Source organism: Bombus flavifrons, chromosome 5 (assembly GCF_040668555.2).
Source record: "Bombus flavifrons isolate JBK064 chromosome 5, iyBomFlav1_principal, whole genome shotgun sequence".
In the NCBI taxonomy this organism is placed as follows: Eukaryota; Metazoa; Arthropoda; class Insecta; order Hymenoptera; family Apidae; genus Bombus; species Bombus flavifrons.
The window spans coordinates 18061209-18079166 of NC_138446.1; the positions used below are offsets into that span (position 1 = coordinate 18061209).

The following is a 17958-nucleotide window of genomic DNA, read 5'->3' on the forward strand; positions in this document are numbered from 1 at the left end:
AGAAGAGGTCTAAACAAGTAATTAAAGCAATACTTTTCCTTTCTAACTAAATTCCAGAATTAAATTTCACTTGCCAGCTTCAGCAGCTGGTGTTTAAATTAAATCATAAAACAATTATATATTTTAACATCTACCGAATAGGTACTTGGTAATACATATGTACAATGACAACAACGATATACTTGTTCACAAAGATAGACGGGAACGGTTACAATTAACTGCTACTTTCTCCAAGATTGGACAACATTCTCAGTGAACTCGGTGTTCGTTGTTACCGCAACGAAGTTCCTTATTATTCCACCCTAAGTGCTCTCTTCCTGTTGGTTCGTCATTGCTTCGGTACTTGACCCGTTGACACCTACGAAATTACCTTTGCATTTGACGTAGTCACAGAAGGTAACCAGAAAGGACAACTCGACGAAGAGAATGGATGGGCCAATGCATGTTGCAAATAGAGCAACGCAAATGAACGGAAGATCCAAAGACGAGGAAGGTTGGGAACGTTAAGACCCGAACGAGAGGCAGCTACGCAATATATTCGACGTTTCGAAAGTTTAATCACGTTCCCGCAGGAATACTTTTGTACTTTCTTCGTAATAAGATTGCGTTTACTCCTTCTTTGAGGTACGAGAACGTTAAAGTTCGACGGAACTTTCCTTTGTGCAAATTCTTGTCACGGATTTGAGATATTCTCAGACGATGCGCAATGAGTTCAACAGACGATTTGAAATAGTACACCAACAAATTTTTATTGTTATTTTGGTACAGAATTTTAGTTATTGTTTTCAATATCAAATAATATTTTATTTACATGTACAGGTGTATATTTCTAAAATTCTTTGTGCCTACCTATTTTTGCAATTGCTTCTAATGCACATTCGAATTAATCAACGTATTAGTTGACGTTTAAAATCTACGAAGCGTTTGCTAATCGTTACGTTGGACATGAATCGCCGAAATAAATTCCTCTTCGGCTACGCGAAACTCACGATCCAGTGACCGAGAGAAACGATCGGTCAATGAAACATGCACTTTTTAAAACGCCTAAACCTACCTACACGCGTGCCACGTGAATACGTATCATCGATACATGCCCCGATGCACTTGTACGCTCATATACACGAGCGACGACACAGCACCACGTAACTTTGACGCATTAATCTGGCTCCTGGCCATGCCGCATCATAAATACGGGTTAACAGTGATCACCAGTAGTGCGGTCGGCGACAATAACGGTCGAGATACTCGAAGAACTCGCCCGATAGGATGTTACGCGAACTTTGCGTAGTTCTTCGAGAATCGAACGCCAAACGAGTGCGAAGGATTGTTTTCGTGAAAGCAAGTGCAATTTTGATACTAGCGGCAGATTGAATAGCGCGCCGGGGGGAGGGGGGGGGGACAGCAGCAGAGAGAACGTGAGTAATTTCAAGCTATGGATAGTAATAAGGTGACTGCAAGATAAAGCTCATCGAGAGTTTGAAAATTTTACTTATACGATATAAAATATCACGTAGAATCCTGTTACGTATCCTGCTACATATGCACGTATAATATAAAGTTTATTGGTTAAGAATTTTTTATTATAGGTGTTGAATATTTAAAGGATATTAGCAACTTTAGCGTAAGACAAATGTTTTCAATACTATTCGGTACCTATTGAGTTTGTTAGTAATAAGGCGGCCCCAAAGTTCATTGTAAGGCAGAGTGAAATTCTGTTTCCGCGAGAGAGCTGTTAACCGTGGCTCAACTTCTTCGTTCAAAGTTACATCAATGAAATAGTCGCGCGGTGGTTGCTCGAGACCGATGCCAACAGCTAATTTCCATGCGAGCAAAAGTTATACAACGAAGCTGTAACGTTCCTCGAAACTTCGATGGCCAACCCGATTTACGCGGAACTCGCTTGCGTTAGTCGAGGCCAGGTGGTGACGTAACGCTTTGGCGAGGAAGTAAAATTTACAAAATTTAAGATCGTGCCAGAAACTTGCGAACGGTTTCAACGAAATGGCGTCAACAACCGCTTCGATCGCCGCAGAGAATAAATTCAAAGAACGAAAATTATACCGTCAACTTGTTCAATTTAGCGAAATCGAAGTTTAGACTCGTTTCGCGCAAAAACAATTATTTTTACCACGACTGAAACAAGTGGGAAATTTGTTTCGCCTTCGATCAATACCGGCCAGGTAATCTTAAGAAAAATTTCCTCTACTTCGTATGCAATTGACAACGCATCGGCAACCTTGCATTAATACAAGGATATTCGTAATTGGAAGTTACGGCGAAAGGAAATTTGCTTGATCTCTCGCTCCAAAAACTTGATCCACAAATGATTCCGCGGTTAACTGAAAGCAATTTACTTGTACCTACATAGATTGTACGACCGTAGAAGACTCCTTCGCCAGAGCGAAACCAGAGAAAAAGATACGCCGGTAATGAGCACTTTGTTTCCACCCAGTATTCGACATTCGTGGATGCAGAAAGGTAAATTCGCTTAGGTAAAAAGGTAAAATGATACGGAATTAAGGGGAAATTATGCGGTTTGCGAGCAAATACTCGAAGAATGAGAATGCTCGATAACTTAATAATACTAAAGACAAATAAAAAGAAAAGAAGAAAAAAAGTATAAAGGTAGAAAATTGTAGGAACATAGGGATCGAGCGTCGAAGGCGATTCATCGAAAAGGAGAGACACGAGTTCCTATTCGTTGCATGTCGAACGCGTGCGAGCGGAAACACGCTGGTCTGCTCATTTGCTTCTACAAACAGCAGCTGCAAGTAGAATCGCGGCCGCATATGCACGTATTTGAATAATTGAGCAACAGCCTTACGCAAATCAGTCGAACGTAAATGTGTTCTAACTAGTACAGGAATGAGAAACATCGATACCAGGGATTTCCGATTATCTAAACTAGACTCTATACCAGTAGAAAGACAGACTAACGGGCAAGGAATATTTTTTATTCTTATTATTATAATGCTATTTTTTTTTTTTTTTTGCTTTTTAATTTCTGAGCAAGAAAAAAAGTAAGGAAAAGGAGAGTATGCCGAACATAGCATAGTATAGTATAGTATAGTACGGTATAGCAGCCTACACAAGTCTCGGATTGTCATCAAGAGAGAAATGCTGAACCATCTATTTTAATGTGTTTATAGAAGGAATGCTGTGATTTTAATCGCTGTATAGAGGTAAATTGTAAAAGATATCGGTTCTTTTTTTTGCTTAAGAGCCATTAAGAGTGAGCATTCAGAAAAGAAAAACAAAAATTCCCTGCACAAATTCTAGAACCAGTTTCATTAGTTTGTAGCAATATAGGCATGTATACGTATGTACTGGAGACCGTGTTTACAGAAACAGAAAAGGCTTTTATTATTTCATAAACTCGACTGTTCGCATGTTAAAAGTCATAATTATTGGTCGTTAGGTAAACTATAAGACGGCATAAAATTATTGGTTCACTTGGGAAATAAATCGCTGCCTACGAAAACAAAAACTCGAGTTCAATTTGTCATTTGTCGTTCGATGTATCACTCGATAAGTGCTAATTATAAATCTAACGATAAAATAAAGTTATTCTAATTACAGCATCTATATTATACCGGTACAAACATTTTACCACCGTTGAACATTCGCGAACATATTATTGTTATGTTTACTTTAGCTATTTATTGCGCGTTATAATTTTGTTTATCTATCGTTTATTTAAGAATCAATAACAATGATGATTCAGCTTTTGTCCACCGATACAACCTTAACTGCATAATATTTGTTGGGCTGCTTTTTCCACGGAATGATCACAGTGTCGAGTCTTAGCGTGTAATTTTGTTTTGCCAATTTCTTAATTAATTTGCACGATATACGCTGTTAAGCGAAATCATCTATGACCTCGTTAAGCAACTATGCTGAAATAAATGATAATTAATTATAATTAACACATGTCCTGATAAATGTATTTGATTATTGTCCAGGAGTCTGCGACTTAATACAAGTAGATAAAAGAGGTAATTCTGATAGTTTATGGAATAACGCATGCACATTTTTGCTTTCCTAAACGGTGTTCAAGAAAATTTTCATTAAAAGAACAAATTTTCTGAAAATGGATAGAGAGGAAAACGTGTCAGCGAAACATATAATAAACAAATATATTATAGTTATTAACTTTGATCGAATCACCTACAAAATAGCGTAATAATAGCTATAAAGGTGGTGAAATTGCTGGATATACTTTCAAATATTTCACCGAGATATATTGTACCGAGAAATGACAAATTGTACCTACAAGAATCTCGCGATGATTTTCCACCGTAATTGTGAACGAACCTTCGATCGTGAAAGGATCGCTTTGGCCAATTTTGTAAACTAGTACCCGCGAGAGAATCGCCATATGTAGCAGATTAGCTTTCAAGCCCAACATGTTTATAAATATAATTATAAAATAAAGCAAGGCATCTGTAAACCTTTGAATCTACCCACGATTATCGAGAAAGTGCACCGACGCGTTCTCGCGGAACAATCATATCTATAGTTAGCGTTTGCATTCTCAGCTGGCTCAGCTGGTAATAAAATTTGCGATTAACGGTGATCGAGTGTGCAGCTAATGGGCTGCTCGTTTCTTTACCTTTGTCATCCTCCTTCACCGCTAATTCTGGCGGAAATCCCCTTGGCAAGGACAAGGACTTTAACTCACCTGTAACAGAAGAAGACGTAAAATTACGGTTAAATACATTCGTTCTCTTTTATAAAACATCTTTTCCAAGATATTTCATACAAATTTTATAATTTTACGTTTATGATCGAAATATCGGAAAAGCGAGAACTTCGGTGATAATAGAATTTAACGTATATAGAATTAATTGATTACGTTTTCCTCTCGGAATGTTAAATCGAAGTCAAGACCAGTGTTTTTGGAGTGCAATTAGCTAAGTTAGATCGAGATTAAAAAGAAAACGAAATCTATAAACGTATAAACTGTAAACATTTTTATACGAGTAATTTTTAGAACGTAATATATATTGTACGTGTTCATAATTGTAATACAATTCGTATAAAGTTTGACGTATCGATAAACCTTCTATCGAATAGCTAGATACTATTACGTAACATTTGTTATTAGTATTATTATAAATATAATGTAACATACATGCACAGAAAATTAGAGTTTACTACAAAGGGACAAACGAATCCTAAGTTACCAACCATGAAAATAAATTACAGGTCGCAATGTGTAATTCTAAACATCTACGTGATAAATTAAAGAAATCGACGTAACACAGTAATCCGACGTCTTTAACTCATATCGTTGATCTTAAATCATATGGATATGCAAAATATCAGTTGGTACTGGTGTGTCTGTCAACGACATTACACGTGCTCTTACGCGATTCGCAATAATCTCCCTTAAACATTCGTTTCGCAATTACCAACGACAGTCGGGCCGCCCTAGAACGAGTAGAGCTGAAAATTAACGAGAGTGTTTCCTCTATCGAGTTCTGTTCGAGTCAATGATACGCCATGCACGATACAATCAATATCCGGTGATCGTTCGAGAGAGGGCAATCCTCTTCATCGAACTAATCTCGGCAACCCTCTGGGCGATCCAGGTATAGAATCGTCCGAAAAGTATTTGTATCGAACAAAAATTTCAAGAACGATGATAGAGTCGATCTATTCGAAACACAGGTGTGTAGCGTATACACGACACACACGATGCAAATGTACAAATGTATATGGTACGGTCGTGTGAACAACGCAACGGCGAGAGGCCGGTGCAAGATTGTGCGAAACAATTAAGCTGCTTCGATGACCCTGATCTTTATCAGCTTGATCGTATAATCCGCGGTTTTCGTCGTGAACAATTAAGCAGCCGTCACCTCGAAACGCAAGCCGAGGACGTTGTAATCGACGACCGCCGTTATTCTTTCGTTAACGATCGGAGGAAGAAGGAAAACAATATTCATTGCATCATGGATTAATTGAACCGCTATCGTAGCGGAATATCGGACAACTTTCCACTTACTCGTAGAACTCGCGCCATTGTAACATGCATAATTAACACGGAATTCTGAAATACGAGGTTACCTCGCGGATTTTGTTGCGTTAATTCATCTTTCCTTCGTATCGGATGTCGAGTATGGTGGCAAGCAAGTGCAGTATTTTTTTTTTTTTTTTTTTTTTTTAATAATACATACACTTGGGCGATTATAGTCTACAAATAAGGAACAATACGCGTGTCGTAAATACTCGAGATTGATTCCAGGAGGCAAAATTAACAAATCACCGCGTCAAATATTTTATATACGCCGAATTCTGTTTTAAATGAGGGCTATATGTAGTCAACATAATTTGAATTTCTTTAAAACGGAAAACGTACTTACAAGAGGCAGCGATTAGTCTCACAATTGTCAAAAAGGAAACATCTAACGGACGAGGCTCGTTTTCATAAACGTGCATAATACGACGACGACGTATGCCGTTAATTACATGAAATTCAACGCTTATTTGCCGGTGACGCCCGACACCAAAGGATAACCAGGTCGCCGTTAATTAATTCACCTTTGACTTTTGCTCGCGTTTCGTCGAATCGCGTCTACTGTGAAATTGATTTTCATTTCGTGGCATCGTTGTTTGCCGACCGACCAAATTGCTGTTTGTGATCCCCGATTGAATTTTTGAACGTTCGTGCAACAAATGTTTCAAATTGGACAGGTTTCTGACAGGTAAGTTGAAATTGCCATTGTTCCCAGAAACAACGAGGTATTAGAATTAACGAAACGAATTAACGGCGTGTACACAGAATGCTCGCTTTGGAAACCAAATACGTACGTACCTTCCTATTTGAACGCTATTTCACGAGTGGACCTTACAGTAGTAATTAATTTTTGGGGTTTATTTCGCGTATCTTCTTTGACAACCAGAAAAGGTATTATACGAGTTTTTGAACAATTTTCTGACTAATTATTCGCCGTTATCCACGCACGAATATTACTAAAATATAATTTCCAGCTCGTTGCGAAGCTTTCAACTTTTTCCACAAAACTGCGTACGAAGGTCCTTTCTACTGACCCGAACCAAGTTGATTATGGAATAAATATAGGTCGGTGCGTACGAGCTAAATGCTCGACGAAAAAGACTCGAAACCTTGTAAAAAGTGTGCACGTAAAAGATAGAAAATAGAATTGAACGATCTACGTTGCCTTTTATCGTTATTCCATCGAAATTGTTACGGTTTGAAAAAAGGACAATGCCTGCAATGGTTTAAATAACGACCGCACGATAGAAATATTCAAAGGGAACAATACCGTGGTGAAAAATATACGATATATTCTAGAAAAATCCAAATATCTATCTGTATATTTTTCGTTCAAAAATTCAAACGCCCTTTGTATTCAAAAGTCAACGATTCGAAACTTTCGATTCGCGCTAGCGTAGGTAGATCCTTTTTTTCTAAATTATCCAGTATCGACGTTTATCATAAAACAGGATAGCTGTATTTTTCTAGCGCGTTCAACGTCCAACCAACTTTTGCATCCACCTAATAGAGACCGCAGTTGCTCGACCAGAGGTAAAAACTCGGAAAGAAAACTCGCATGTGATATTTTTCCACGGTAAAACGAATAGAAGGAGCTCTCGGGTGAGAAAAGCGAACTTTTTGTCGCAGTTAAATCGGACATTAGCACGCGGCTCGGTCATTGTTTCGTGTTTCGAGCTCCGCATTTTTGCGTAACCAGGTGAAAGCTGTGTTCGACTCCTCCAATTTCCACGCGGCCGCTCCACTTCCTTCGACTTCCCGCGTTCACGCGCAATTTTTCTAGCCTATCGCGTACCTGTTGGCGCTTCAGTTCGCTTGACACTGCAAACGAAATATATAATTCTCGTTACCCTGCCAAGGCATTTGCGAATGTCTTGCCAGAATCGGCGGTCTTCTAACAAGCTGTTAATTCTTCACGCTTTCTCGGGATACGCTAGATTTTATTAACGCGCGGAAGAAACGACGACTTTGCTTCTCGCTCGTTTCTTTTCTATCCTACAAAAACGTATTCCTTAAAATATATCTTCATCGTGTTCTATAACGATTAAACGGACAAAATTTGCGTCGTATCGTCTTCAGACTAGAATCTAAAGATACCAAACTATGGAAAAATAATATTTCACGCGTCGACGACGTTATATCTCTTTATACGTTATATATCCCAACGATGTTCTAAATGCATATATATATGTAAATAAATTTATAAATTTATTTATTTATTTACGAACGTTTCCATGAAAATTAGTTCCATGAAACTTTGAATATATAATACTACGCGAAGTATATTTCAACGGCCGCAAAAATTGAAGCAAAGCTATCAGAGGAACAACGTTTTACAGCCTGAATGAAATAGTAGCGACAATCTGAATGAATAATTAGAGTGGAAAAAGGAATGTTGAAAAGGCAAGAAAGATAATAAGAGCGAACGCAGCGAACTGCACGAAATGTAAACGGCTATCAACACAAATAACTTTTGCTAGTATCGTATCCTCACGCATATGCATACTAAGAGATACGAAAAGTGGGTCAACGATAACTCGTAACGACATAGTTCTCCAAAGAAATGACACTTAAAAGTATCTAAAATAGCGAAACGTTTAACCTCGTAATCCGATCGAATTTCTCATAGGTTCTGACAAACTTGGACCTTTGAATTCTTACATGCGTATGTAAATACATATACGAAAAAGGGGTAAGTATTTTTGTAAGATCGTTCGCATCGGCCGCAAGCGAAAGGCTCAAAGTAGAAACGGTACGAGTAGAGAAATTTTTGTGATGTCACTAATTTTTTTTTTTTTTTTTTTCTAATACATACGTAGAGATTTCGTACGTCGGTCTCGGTACTTACCTATTCTGTTTCTGGGGGGAAAAACGTATTTGTACTGATAATTCTTGAAATAATAAAGCGACGTACAGAACGTATCGTGCTTTTATAGTCGCTACAAGCCGCCAAATTGACGGAAGAGTCAGTGGAGGGTTAATAGCAGAAGATCGTACACGAGCCCGAGCATCGAGCCGCGCGTTGCTAACGCCCCGTTCAAGATAGATTATCCGCAGCTACTAGAAACCAGGCCAACGATAAGCTCCGTACATCGTCGGGGACTCGGCCAAAAAGGAATCCATGGAAAAGCTATTTGCTGGGTATTACGTAAAAACGTCAGGAAACCAAGGTTGTTCGACATCGACGTCGCATCGGTAGCTGAAATTCGAAACGGCGAGGAATATGGGTCGGTCGACGCGCGAGCGGAATACGAATGCCAGGGCCGAGAGAAATTCCTTTTGCCGTCGCGTGGAAATCCGGATTCCAGGGAAGTTTCTTACTTCCAGGAACGGCTCGGTTCGGTCCGTATTGCGGTTCCGTTGCGCCAGTTTCCGCCAATCGAGAATGGCGAAACGTAAAAATATCGCTGGCCCGTCTCCAAACGCGCGGATCTTCTCGCGTAAACAGACGAAAAACCGTTTCCACACGCTGCATGGACCAAGGAAACCGGGAAAGAAACACACGCACAGATCGGTTCTCTCTTCGTCCCTTTTTCCTTCTCTTTTCTCGTTTGAAGCCGTTTTCTTTCTGTTCCACTCGAGACGAAACGTTCGAAGAAGATAAGATTAGGAGCACGGGTAAGTCGAAAGTAGAGGAGAATTAGACGTCGAAGGATTTTCGTTCTATCGATCTTTCGGAGCTTTTATCGAGTTCGAAACTCGACGTGGAACTCGGCGAGGAAGTAGGTCGGCGCGTTGTTCGTCGATTTCAGAAAGAAGTTCCTTTAGATTTGGAAGAAGCAAAGTGTATCGCGGAAGGATGGTTTTATAGGGGAGTTATTTGGTGACGATACGCTCTGGTCGGTTTCTGAAATAGATTACCGGGATGTGCGGTAAATTTCTATCGAAAATACAGCGAATAATTTGTAAATTTTAAAACGACGAATACAGCTGGAAACAATGGAATGGAAAATACGTTCATGCTCGATCGTGTACATTATTTACGATACCACGATGTCTATTTATCAATGTTATTTAACATTCGTTCGGTACTCGACTACAGCTATTTTAATCTTCCTACGTTCCAAGTACAATAATCAGATGCAAAATGAGTATCCTTCGCTACAGCATGCTTCTCGTAACTTAATTATAATTATACGATTAACTATATCATTCAACTTTAGGCAGATACAGCAAATGTTCGATTCTCCAATGCTTGTATTGCACGCAATTAAGAAACGCGCTAAGAAAAAGGAATATACGTAGGACGAAAGGATCGTATTTAAAATCATGTCGGATGATATTTTAAACAAATCACAGGATTTAACGCGATCAAAACATCTTCGCATCGCAATCTTCGCGTCGAACGAAGAATTAATAACAGATACGCACATCGTAACAAGGAATTAAGAAGATTGTGCGAAAAAGAAGGAAGTTGTTGAATCTATCATTCATCGTACTTATCGTATCGTACTTACAATTAAAAAAATAAAGAAAGAGAAAAACTAGTGTTCTGAATGTCCCACTTACGCTCCACGATAAGACGATTGGAATCGTGTTCGCTTAACGAGGACAATTCGGGATCCAATGTATGTCTCTGTTGTAACCCTCTTCTTGGAAGGGTGGACACCCTTCTTAGCAATAGCGCTATATAAACATCACAATCATTTCAACACAATTACATTTATAGCGTAGTTAGATCGATTAAATTAAGCGAAATTTCTAAAAGAACCGAAAGGAACGCGGAACGTTTACTCGCGCGAAATAAGACGAAGAAAAGGATATACAGATACACGAAAGAAAAGCAGCGATGGAAGATTAGCGTGACATTTGCGAAATAAGAATAGAGCAACGAAATAGAATCAAGCTGAAAGTTCCAAGCAAAAATTATGTAAAGTTATGCTAGAAATTACACGGAATGGCAAGATAATAAATAAACAGTATTTTAAGAGTAACGTATTTATTTCGAACATATCCACGGTAAACGCTTTGACCGGCTTTCGCCGACTTTGTTCAGTTCGCCGGATTTACGGAAAAAAACATCTTAATTTTTCGCCTAATTCTCATCGAGTTCCATTCACGCGAACAGCGCTGGCGTTCGTTCAAAGTGAGAGCCGCTGTAACTGCGAGAGATAAAAGAGCCGCGAAACACGGAAACACGCGTCCGTAAGCCTATCTTGTTCGCGGTGCGTGCATCGTGGATGCAGCTGCGGTACGCACAGGCGATCAAAGCGTCTAACGTCTAAACGTTCGTTCGTTCGCGCTACTAGACTCAATTCGATGGAATTCGCGCTCGTTCTCATCGCGTTACAGTTATTTCGCTCTGTATCGCGCGCTATGGCAAACAGCTTCGAGTTTTGTCGCGGACGCGGACGGGGTCCTTTACTCCTCCGTCGAGTTTCCACAAGCGCTTTCGGAAACGTGCTGTGCTGCCCTTTTATCGCCCATCGCTTCTAATTAATAGAGAAGATAGCGCGCAAAACGTGCCCGAACACCTTACGATTCCTTCGCTCCTGAGACGAGCTAACTCCAGATATTACGTTTCTAGACTTTCGTCGGCTGACGCGCGATAAAACTTTCTTCCGCGATCTAGTTTCCGTTTATTCCAACAACTTTCAACGCTTCGAAACTAATAACCGCGTATTCCGGATAAGAGGCGGGCGAGGAATAGAGAGAAACAGGTCGATCGATGAAACTTGGTCGGTTCCTTTCGCGTCGAGACTAAGAACGTCTCGCCAAGGATAATTGATATACTTCGTTAAGATATAAATTAGTTAGCAGGCTCTTTAGACGTTCGTGAAATAGACTTACGTATAAATCATATTGCAAGTTTGCGCCCTACATTACGTACGCGCCGCTGTGACAAATTACGCGATAGAGCGTGAGAACGGTTAATAGAAAACTGCTAATAAAGCTCGTTCGGAAGGAGTAGTAAGTGGGGAGAGCAGAGAAGGAAGGAGCAAAGGCGTGGCACGTAATGAGAAAAGGCCATCAGCGTGGTAACTACGATGCATTTGCTGCGTGTAGCGTCAGGGTATTCACGCTGGCCGTACAAGGAGGTTGAGTCATGCGACAACGTAGGAGGAGCAAAGGATGCACCTAACCCAACGTCCGATAAGACGATACCTCCGTTGGCACGGCACAACGTCCGGCTTGCTTTTTTCTTCAAAATCAATGGCATCGATAGTTCGACCAGCCAGAAATAATCGACTACTTCCGACGTTCCTTCGTCTCTCGCGACTATCTTACGGACCTATACCTATAGCAATCGGATATTATTTGGCCCGTTTGAACGACCCGTTCAAGTTATTAATATCGGTACAGAGGATCGACCGTAGCCGCGGATTACGCGGCCTGTCCCTTAAAATCGATCTATATCGATGCTCGACTAAAATTTTTGCCAGCTCTTCGAGGCTCGTCCTTGGTACGATTGTCCAGAATCGAATCGGTCCGCGGAGCAATTATTCCGGTCGAAACCTGTGCGCCGTGGCGGCAGCTAATCGAGTTCGAGGCGAGCAAGCCGTGGCGTTGTAGTCGCGATTAAGCAACGATATACATACTCCGGTGGTTAAGTTATACCCCGTGTAACCGAAGCAAAGCAACGTCAGATCGTGTTACAGCCAGCATTGTCTCCTTGAGTTACCAAAGCACCGACCACCGCGTTCTAACCTCGTCCTTTTATTCTTCTTCCCCCTTTCGACCTTGCGCGAAAGCGCTCTGGAACTCGATCTTTCGATGCCGGGACGATCGGCGAACAGCAACCGAAGAGCAACTCCGTAAATCGAAGCTAGACTCTGCGTATTCAAGACCGGACCAAACTCTGAATTTCCGAGGAATCTGCCGCGTTAAGACGCAGATTTGACAACAGCGTCGAGAGACGAAACGTTTCGTCGACGATATTCGGAATTTATCGGCGAAACGGATGCAAACGCATCTGTCGATAGAGAGACGAGCGAACACGCCAATCCCCGAAGGCTAACTCGAGAGCGATTTCACCGCGGGATCGCAACCGACAGTGATTTTTAATTAAACCGTACGGACGTTTCAATTAAGATCCTCCGGTGTCGGCGTTTCTCGCGCCGCTTCCCTCTATCATCCCCTGCCGCGCTTCCAGCAGCCACTCTCCGCTCCATCGTTTCTCGTCTCCGTTCAACGAGCACGCCCCTCGATCGCTGTTTCTCGCCTTCGCGATCCGCCTTTCTACTCTCGTACGATGTTTCGGCAGATGTCGCCAGACCCTCGTTCGCCCCTTTCTTTTCGCATTCTCCACTCTTTCGTCGCACGCGCCACGCCGTTCTTTCGCTTTTCCACCGTAGAAATCGTGCCAGAAGACTTTCCGCTAGCTGCAAACTCGAGCCTTTGTAGAACACGATTGCCGCCAGATATATCACTCTACGACGCAGAAATCGCAAGGTTGCAAATGGGAAGCTACGCGCTTTTTCTTTGCTCTTCTTAACGATTACGACGAGCGATCGTAAAAGTTGTATCGTCGCTTAAACGTCGACAACTTTGTCAACCGATTAAATTAATGGCGATTTCTAGCGATTGGTTTCTTTAGATCTTTAGATCGATCGAGTTAGAGGACGCATACGCGTTTGAAACAATTCTAATTAAACATAATTTTTTTTTTTTTTACGTCGTTACGAATCGCTGATTTCATGCTAAATTACCAAGCGAAGTGATGCGCGTGAAAGCACACACACACACACACACGCGCGTATTTCTTTAGGAAATAGCCTGCAGCATTTAACGACGCGAGACCAACAGGTTGCGGTTTCCATTTCCGCAAAAATACCGAATCATACTTGGCGTTTTCCACGATTAACGATCATACCCCGTAACTGGCAATCGCTACAGCTACATAGAAACGTTTTCGCCACGTATACGATATAAAGGTTAAGCGCAAAAGCGGAGGCAAGCCGGAAAATCGCGTAGAGAAAGCTGAAACGAAAGGAAGCGAAGAAAAATGCAGAGAACGGTACAGGAAACATCGATAAACGCGGTATAACAACGTTCGAAACATCTATCGACTTCGTCATCGACGTTATTATTTGGAAAACCGATAGTTTCATTTTCAAACTAACTGGTACTTTATTTTACGATTCTAAACTCGCGACTATAACGTGCTTATTTCGTTGGTGCTAAACATCAACGAAATGATTTTTCTTGCTATTAATATGGTTTCGTAACGCGGCTTGAGAACCGAAAATATTTTCAGATACGCCATGCGAGTCTGATATTTCTTCGTATCCTGTCTTGCGTAAATACGATGTGTCAACGAAAAGCCTGAACGTAAAAGCGGAAATGTGATTCATTTGAGTTTATATCAGTAAAAACATAAGAACATTGACATTTATTTTTCGTAGTTTTATTTACAACGTCATGATGAATTCTGCTTAAAGGAGAAGCTTTAATAATATTTTCCAACGTATAATCGTAACGTTCTATTCGACTAGTCTCTGGAATTCAAGCATTTCGATGATCGTTCGAGAGACGCGTACATACCGAAGGTAACGTGAATTTAAGGCGAGCGTTCCGACTACGTGAACGTTAACCGACCATCGAAAAAGCAAAGCGTTTCGCGACTATTCGAGCTCCGATATACTCTTGTCGTCGAAGCAAATGCCACGCATTGGAAATAGGAAAGCCAAGCGAGACAAGGAAGAAAGCATAGCACGGTCCCATCACTTACAAACGCTACCCGCGTCGCTCTCTTCTTTGCCACTGAGATCCAAGTGGTTTTTCCTCTTGCGACGCACTATAGAATTCCACACCTTCTTACGGCTCATCGCGAACATCAATTATCAATCGACTTATCGTCACAGAGCCACGAGGCGAGGCAACGGCACACAACGAACACGATTCTTCCTGACCGATTTTCCAATAGAATCGCGCGTCCCGGCAAACTGGGTTAAACGACGCTTTCGCCCGATAACGAAGCATCCGTTATCGACGCGTCATTATCGACTAACAATTAGCAATGACATCGCCGGAGGATCGTCAACCGGTTCGACTCGTTCCAACCGAAAAACACTTTGCGATCGTACGACGCCGAAAAACGAGTCCCGTTTGAACAGGAAAACCGACAAAAGTGCACTTCGCGATCGCGATTACGTTCCAACTACTCGTTCGTCTTGTCTCGCTTGTACGAAACTACGAATCCACTGGAAGCGGCGGTGCGCTGGTAGACGCTGGTAGATGGTAGTAGATGGTAAGTAGTTCGAGGCGAACCATCGCGTCGCATCGGATCGGACCGTGATCGGCGAATCAGCGAGTATTTCGCTGCTTCCCAACGCAATTAGGCGATCCGTGGACTCGTGACAGCTCCATAATTAGTTCGCGGTTCGCCTTGGACCAGGGTTGCTCCCGTTCGATTCGCCAAGCACGGTCAGCTCGAACGACACAGACGGACAGAGAGACGAACGCGCGAGTACCAGGTTGGCAGCGACGAGCTGCGGCCGATCGACCGGACAACCAGCAACGAACGAAACGGAAGCGGCCACGGAGAGAAGCGGCGGATTTTTATCCGCGAGTGCGATTTCGCGAACGAGCGACCATCGTTTGCCGACACGAAAGCGATTCTATCGTCGCGAGGCAAACGCACGAGGACGAGAGCAGCGGCGGCACTTTTATCGCATCCGCCGCGAACAGCTCTTACCACGCGGAGGAGCCGACCGCGCGTTAACCTTCCGCCGCCAATCGGCTGCTGCGGAATCGAGGACGGTGGGGACGCGACTCTAGGAAAATCGAGCGAAACGTCGCGACGATTTTACCGGGTGCCCTGGAAAACCGTGTTCTTACAACGGCGGGTTCGCTGGCGTAAAAGATGGCCGGCGTTTCTTTCGAAAGAACGTCGGATGTCGTCGGTTTTCTTCCGTTGGGATAAATACGCTTTTCCTATCGAAATATGTTAATATTAACATTTTGCAAACAGGCTATCGCTATCGCCAAAGTTATCGCCGTAAACGAGCGAGTCGTCCCATAGTCTCGATTCTCGAAATTCGACGCGACCGATATGCCACGGGGCCGACCGGTCGTTCGCTAAAATTAGTTTCGTCGAAGAATATAAGAGAGCAATTGGCGGAAAGAAACAAACTTTTTCGCGCTCGAGTTCTCCAAAACTATTTCCACTTCGCTTCACAGCACCAAAAGTTGTCGGCTAAAACGGTGGAATATCGCGTCGTAATCGCGCAACCGCATCCTAGATGGGACATCGGCTTCGAACACCCGTACCGCTATCGTGTCCTTCTCGCGCGAACAATTAAATCGCGGAGGGCCGGTAGAGGCGAACTACCGTCCACGTTGGCGAATCTGCGTCTTGGGATAGCCCGGTCGAGGATATGCGGTTGTCGGTGACGATAAGAGTGGCCCGCCTGACGCTAGGTTGTTTTTCCAAAATATCGTGGATCGTTGTCCCGTGAACTCGTCCAACGGAACAAAGAAGACCGCGCGTATCACTTATCCATTCTCCGACGCGCAAAGTTGCCGATAGATTTTTTATTCCTATAGCTTTCGCGTTTCGTTGCGATCAAAATTATGGAAACGATACAACTATGGCAAAGTATCGTACGGCGTACGATTAACAGCGACCGCTCCGTAACCGATCGTATCGTAGGTGTGTCTATGGGATTTGCGTAAACGGGTATAATTTATTAACATCGCGAATTAACGCGATGTAATATTCGCGAAACGGAAATTCAATTAGACACGCGCACGTATAGTAAACGTTACGGTCGGCTGGGCTCAACGGTTAAACGGAGTTTAGGGAAAAAGTTTCGGCGAGCTCGTTGATTCGGACGATACTTGGCACGAGTAAGTACGATTCGCCATCTTTTTCACGTTACGGCAAAGAACGGCGGCAGCAATTAACGAGTCACCGTACAAGTATAAAGTTGCACCTGACGAACAATAGGGAAATTAGGGTCGCTGGTGTAAACGAGGCGAAGTAACGCGCCGTCGAGGACTTTGTTTCTACGGTGTATCAAGAGCAAACTAGAAAGCACTTTCCAATGTTATTTTACGTTACACGACGTAAACGTATACCGAGCAACCGAACCCTAGGATTAAGACACGCTTGTCAAAATTATACCTGTTACCTCGCTCTCCGATCGAACGAAATACACACGCATTACACCTAAGTCCGTTCCTATCGGTATCGAGAGGCTACCGAAGCATTCGTCTCGTACAATTTCTCACGATACGAGAAAAGGAAAGAAACGCCTGGACTTTCGAGCGACGCGACGTTCGGACGTTCGCGTCTAAAGAAACGGTCGGTGGCTTCGAGTGGATTACAGCCGCCTTGCTCGTACCATCCTCTTCGATTCGGACCGTTGGAAACTCGTGGAAGCGTTGTTGATGGCGAGGTTCGCGCTCGCCCTACTCCGCTACGTACTACGCGGCGAATATACGCGGCGAGCATGCGAATCGCTCGATTAGCTCGCCGAGAAACCTCTAATCGCTGTTCTTTTCGAATAACGGTTTCTGCGAATGTCGTTCTTCCTACGAAAGGATCGTAGCAACTAGCCCGCGATCGCCGCTCCGTTCCTAGAGAGATTAGCAGTTTGCTGGTACTTGTTATATTTATTGGCATCGCTAGATACGGCGACGAAAAATTCAAGATGCGCTTTTGTTACATAACCGACCAGAGACACGCTCTAGACTATAGAGGATCGTCGTTGTGCAGGCGGCAATCGCGACGATGTTGCAATCGCGAAGATCCATTGGCGACCGTGCGTTTACGTGGGTGGAAAACGCGTGTGCGTTGATGCATGCAACGCGGACGCGCCTCGGACCAGCGCGCCGACACGAAGAAACCTAACCGTACAGAGGCTACGCGCCGCTATAGGACGACTCTTCCGGTGCCAAGGCATATCCGGTGCCTCGGACAATGCCTGAACGATGATCGCGACTGAGAACTCTTTCCACCGATTATCCGACATATTATTCTTTCGATACCG

At 42.8% G+C, this 17958-nt stretch overlaps 1 protein-coding gene across 8 annotated transcripts in view; it reads right to left on the reverse strand.

Annotated features, from left to right (window-relative positions):
- The window catches only part of raskol (Ras GTPase-activating protein raskol), a 257001-nt gene that overhangs the window by 124177 nt on the left and 114866 nt on the right, over positions 1-17958 (reverse strand). For 4 of the 8 annotated variants that reach the window (XM_069112675.1, XM_069112677.1, XM_069112671.1 and 1 more), the window contains one exon: positions 4613-4681. The exons of 1 other annotated variant lie outside the window; for it this stretch is intronic. In XM_069112675.1, the coding sequence (XP_068968776.1) occupies positions 4613-4681 (69 nt within the window). Of the gene's footprint in view, positions 1-4612; positions 4682-10531; positions 10649-14693; positions 14806-17958 lie in introns of those variants that run through there. 3 more of the 8 variants (XM_069112674.1, XM_069112669.1, XM_069112678.1) reach the window with 3 other exon arrangements.